The following is a 5,295-nucleotide window of genomic DNA, read 5'->3' on the forward strand; positions in this document are numbered from 1 at the left end:
TGTGCTATTGGTTTAATACAGGTAAAATGGATGGATGGAAATAAATTTAACATTGCTTGAGTCGCTTTATTTTCAGACATTTATCTGAGCTTGGAATTGCCGTAAACATGAGATATATTCTGATGTGCATCTGTGAGCAGAAAGTAAAGTAGAGTACAGTCAGGAAACACAAGTGAACATCAAGTACAAATGCAAAAACATCCATGGAAGTATTGAAAAAGAATTTTTAACTGACTTCTTTAGAGCTAGAACTACATTGTACATAAGGGGATATAATGTAAAAAACTTTGTAATGTTTTATATTAAGTTTAAATTGCAATTAATCATTCTGTGTTTAGTTATGATTAAATGAGTGTATTGATTTCCTAATATATAGATAAGCAAAACTTTTTTATTAATATACACAAATAAAATGACAAGTTTTGTGTTTCTCTTTATTGACTCTTCAAAAGAGACAGGCATTAATAGCCACAGGGTGTGGAAAACATCTTTAAGGAAGAGAAATGATATTAAGATTTATGGAAGACCTACATCTGGAATACTTAAATACTGAATATATGATCTTTATTTTGTCCCAAGACCTTAGTGTAAGACAATATTTTTAGTTTTTTCAACAAGTAAATTGAACCAAAGCTCAGGTACTCAAGTATCTATGCTGATATTAAACTGGCTGTGGCTAAAGTGTGCTATTTCTATGCTTCACCTATGTTACTCCTGGAAATAAAACTTAATACATGGCAGAATGTGATAAGTACTTTTTCATAATATGAGCAAAATAGTTACTGCCTCATGGTGCTGTCTTTCAGGGAATTTGGGTCATGTGGAACGTACTCTAGCCACTGATTCATGTCATGCCCAGAGCATCAAGGACAGATAGATACTCTGTAGGAATGCAAATTTTGCCACTACGTTTTGTGATGTCAGTTTATAGAGAAATTTGCTTTTTTACTTATAATTACCACTTTTCATTTTAAAATTATAGAGGTATTAAAGAAGGCATTTTTTCTTAATCACATGCCAGTTCATTTTTAAAAAACATTGGAAAAATAGGTTGAGTAAAGAAGTAGATGTCATATAACCTACCAGATATATAATAAATAAATATAATTTACACAAACAAGTCAAGAAAATATCATGGTCTTGAGGTTAATGGTATGTAACAGTGTAATTTATGAAGTCAGAATGTTACAAGGGAACTGCCATATATAATCATACTAATTTGTATTTTAATTTCATAATGACAAGACAAAGATTAAACATAAAACTGATGAGAATGGCTTTAAACTATCTTTTAATTATATGGTTATGTCTTGGTGTGCCAGACTGCCCCACAGTCCCCAGACATCCTCTTTCTTCTTATTTTTTGAATTTTTGCAAGTTTCACAGCATGTATTTTGATCATATTTTCCCCTCCCCTATCTGCACCTCCCTTATACCCACCTACCAGGTTTCAGGTACTCTGTCATATATATTAAAGCCTAGCGGGAGAGAGAAAGTTGGTTTTCCTTAAGGGTGGTGCTTTCTGGGTAAATCACCATCTGTTGCATGAGGAAGCTTGGCTGGTGAAAGTTGAGATATACAGTAAATTTCTTTTTTTCCCTCTATTCCACTATGTTCCCAGAGCCTTAGGTGTAGAGCTTGCATTGTAGGTGTGTCACTTAGGATTGGGCACCTCACAGACACTTATTCTCTAAGTCTGACCTGTTTGTATATTTTGTAACAGTTTATGTTCCTAACATAGTGCATATCTGTAACATTGCTTTAGAGAATGCAAATATGGATAAATCTACCTCTGTTGGAGTATTTATTCTTGTGTTCAATTAAATCAAGGGCCAGTAAATTAAGGCTATTTATGCAAAGGTGTACTTCATGTTTATTGGGAACATTTGATAAACCTTGAAGTTAAATATTTTCTGGAGTGAGAAGCAAGAATTTACATATTAGAATAATGTTTGTAGTCTCTAACATGTATGCAATGATTGAAAAACAGTGAGTAGATTTTTTTTTTGTATTTCAAGTTACTACATATTAGTCTTGAAATAAAAATGTCAAGAACTTGGGGGTAATTGCTTCAGTGTTGACTGGTCTTCCATCTAATAAAAAAATACCTCTGTACTCTGAGGAGAAAGTAGAAACTATTAAATTCAGAAATATCCACAATATAATCACACCACATGATTGCCATCAACTCCCTGAATAATCAGATTTTAAAAATATATGAGCAAGTTTTGTGGAGGTATAGCTAGGAAATGTTTATATTGATCATGTGCAATGAGATGTTTGATACACATGAATGCTTCAAAATGATTACATCAATATAAGTATCAAATTCACTTCCAATTTTTATTTTTCATATGAATACTGAAGGTCTAGTATTTGTAATTTTCAAGCATGCACTGATATTTAGCCACAGTCACCTTGCTCTGCACCAAATGTGCAGGAACTGCTTATCGGGTTTAATGGCTTCTTTTTCTCTTTTGACAAATATCTTCTCATTCCCCTCCCAGTCCACCTCATTTTCCTGTAGTCATCCTGGGATTCATATGCCTGTGGCTTCTTTAGACTCCACTTTGAGATCTTTCCGTTTTTGACTTTCTGCTCTTTAATTTCACTTAGCACAATGATTTCTAAGTTTGTTCCAGTTATTGCAGAAGCTAGGATTCATTTTGTTTGAGGAGGGACAAAGAATGTGTGTGTGTGTGTGTGTGTGTGTATGTGTTATGCACATCATCTATCAATGAATACACATATTTATACATATTGATCATTATGAACAATGCTGCAATGAAAGAAAAATAATATCATATCCTCTGATATATATTCTACAAATATCATACTGTATTTCTATTTTTGATTCTTTAACTTTTTTGTATGTGTATGCAAGATTGTGGTGTATGTGAGTATGGTCTAATTGCAACCAAGTGTGCAGGGTTCAGGGTCATGTGACCACAATTACATTGATACTTGAGTGCTGGGATCTGAGCATGGGTCCTCATGCTTATGCAGTTAGGGAGCTTATCAGTTAAGCCATTTCTCTAGCATGCTCCTTCCATTTTAATATTTCCCTTTATTTTTCTCCAATTTCTGTCCTCTTTTTCTTTTACAGTGTTTTGATCAAACAAAGGACCTTCTATATGCTAAGTAAGAAAACACTTTATTACTGTGGTATAAAACCAGTCTGTATTTAAACATTTTTTTGAGGTACCTCCATACTGTTTTCTTGAATGAATGTTCTAATTTATAGTCTTATCAAGAGCTTAAAAGGATACTCTCTTTTAAATTCAACCCAAACTTGCTATCTTTTATATTTTTGATAAAAGCATTTCATACAGGTACAGGTAATACTTCACTACAGTTTTAATTTGCACTTTTCTGATAATCAATGATGCTCAGCACTTGTTTATATGTGTATTGGATTTTACATGAGTTTTAATGGTAAAGAAAAACAAATTTTTGTAATTTAGAACTTTCTCCTAGTCTTTTGGTGTAATTTTCTGTTTACCCTGTTTCCTTCTTCAGGTAGCACTGACAGCAATCAATGGAAAGATTCAACCACTCTGTAGTGTCAGAGTTTGTGCTCCTGGGACTCACCAACTCCTGGCACATCCAGCTACTGCTGTTTGTGTTCTCCTCCATGTTTTATGTGGCAAGCATTACAGGAAACTCCCTCATTGTGTTTACGGTGGCCTCTGACTCAAACTTACACTCTCCCATGTACTTTCTACTGGCCAACCTCTCCTTCATTGACTTAGGTGTTTCTTCTCTTAGCTCCCCCAAGATGATTTATGATCTGTTCAGAAAGCACAAAGTCATCTCCTTTAAAGGTTGTGTCACTCAGATCTTCTTCATTCATGTCATTGGTGCTGTGGAGATGGTGCTTCTCATCGCTATGGCCTTCGACAGATATGTGGCTATATGTAAGCCTCTGCACTACTTGATCATTATGAATCCAAGAATGTGCCTCTCCTTCTCAGTGGCTGCCTGGGTGGTTGGCCTTACACATTCTCTAGTTCAAATAGCTTTCGTGGTAAACTTACCTTTCTGTGGACCAAATGTGCTGGACAGCTTCTACTGTGACCTTCCTCGGTTTATCAAACTTGCTTGCATAGACACTTACCAACTGGAATTCATGGTCACAGTCAACAGTGGATTCATCTCTGTAGGCTCCTTCTTCATACTGATCATTTCCTATATTGTCATCATAGTCAGTGTTCAGAAACACTCTTCAGGTGGTTCCTCCAAAGCTCTGTCCACACTTTCAGCTCATATCTCTGTGGTACTCCTGTTCTTTGGTCCTTTGATATTCTTCTATACATGGCCTTCTCCTTCCACACATCTGGATAAATTTCTGGCCATATTTGATGCCGTTGTCACTCCTTTTCTGAATCCTGTTATCTACACATTTAGGAATCAAGAAATGAAGATGGCAATGAAGAGAGTGTTCAGACAGCTAGTGAGTTATGGGAAGAGTTCTTGAATAGAATTTGTGGATTGTCTTCATTGAAGTACAGTCTTGTTGTTTACCAAACTGAAAAAAAAACTTCCTTGTCTATTTTGGGATGCTCTTTTACGTATGTGCATATGATATTTTGTGGTTTACTTAGGAGGGCAGGACAATCTCCTGAAAACAGAGAATTGAATGTTTTTATGAAGAAAACATTATGATAATCCTGAATCTGCATTCCTAAGGAATGAAATTTATGTGATGTAATTTAGCCTTGCAGGTGAGGAAAGGATACATAGAGGCCTTTAAACAGAGGAAAATTTATCTTTTTTAACAACTGTTTTCCTCATGTGCAGGAATATCTGGAATTACTCACTTTTGTGCTTTTAAACGTTTTCTGAACTGGGCTATTTGTCTGTCTCTTGTTCTTTGTACACAATTCATCTTCTTTTTTTTAGTGTTTTCCAGCTGTAGAAGAAAGTCTAAATCTGTATAACACACACAGGGAGTATGATACAAGCATCTTTTGTGTGGAAACTGTGAGAGCGATTTAGGAATACCAAAAAGAACCTAAGAAAACATGTTTTTTCCAACTAGCATTATGCTATTTAATACCATGGAGTGTCTATTCCCCCTTCCTTCCAACATTTTCTTTTTTTTTTCTTAATATGTTTCTCTATGAGAGCTGAACTCTAGAAATATTTGTGTGGTTTCAGAAGGAGAAATTGAAGTGACACGCGTCCCATAAATCATAAACTTGTTTGTGGGTTGGTCCATAGTAACTCACTAGGTACTAAGGTAGCACACATGCTGCTCTCAGTATTCTGATGCATCTTAATAGTATGGGACTA

General features: G+C 35.1%; 1 protein-coding gene across 1 annotated transcript; it reads left to right on the forward strand.

Moving 5' to 3' along the window:
* The first annotated feature begins 3,538 nt into the window (after positions 1 to 3,538).
* On the forward strand, positions 3,539 to 4,477 carry LOC103729766 (olfactory receptor 4F3/4F16/4F29-like). The gene has a single exon (XM_008827846.1). It carries the CDS (start codon positions 3,539 to 3,541, stop codon positions 4,475 to 4,477), a length of 939 nt encoding a protein of 312 aa, XP_008826068.1.
* The last annotated feature ends 818 nt before the right edge of the window (positions 4,478 to 5,295 follow it).

The sequence above is a fragment of the Nannospalax galili genome, unplaced genomic scaffold (assembly GCF_000622305.1).
Source record: "Nannospalax galili isolate Female #2095 unplaced genomic scaffold, S.galili_v1.0 scaffold1153, whole genome shotgun sequence".
Taxonomy (NCBI): domain Eukaryota; kingdom Metazoa; phylum Chordata; class Mammalia; order Rodentia; family Spalacidae; genus Nannospalax; species Nannospalax galili.

Bases quoted from the DNA above. Each gene is read 5' to 3' on its own strand.
- LOC103729766 (XM_008827846.1), top strand. From the start codon at position 3,539: ATGGAAAGATTCAACCACTCTGTAGTGTCAGAGTTTGTGCTCCTGGGA.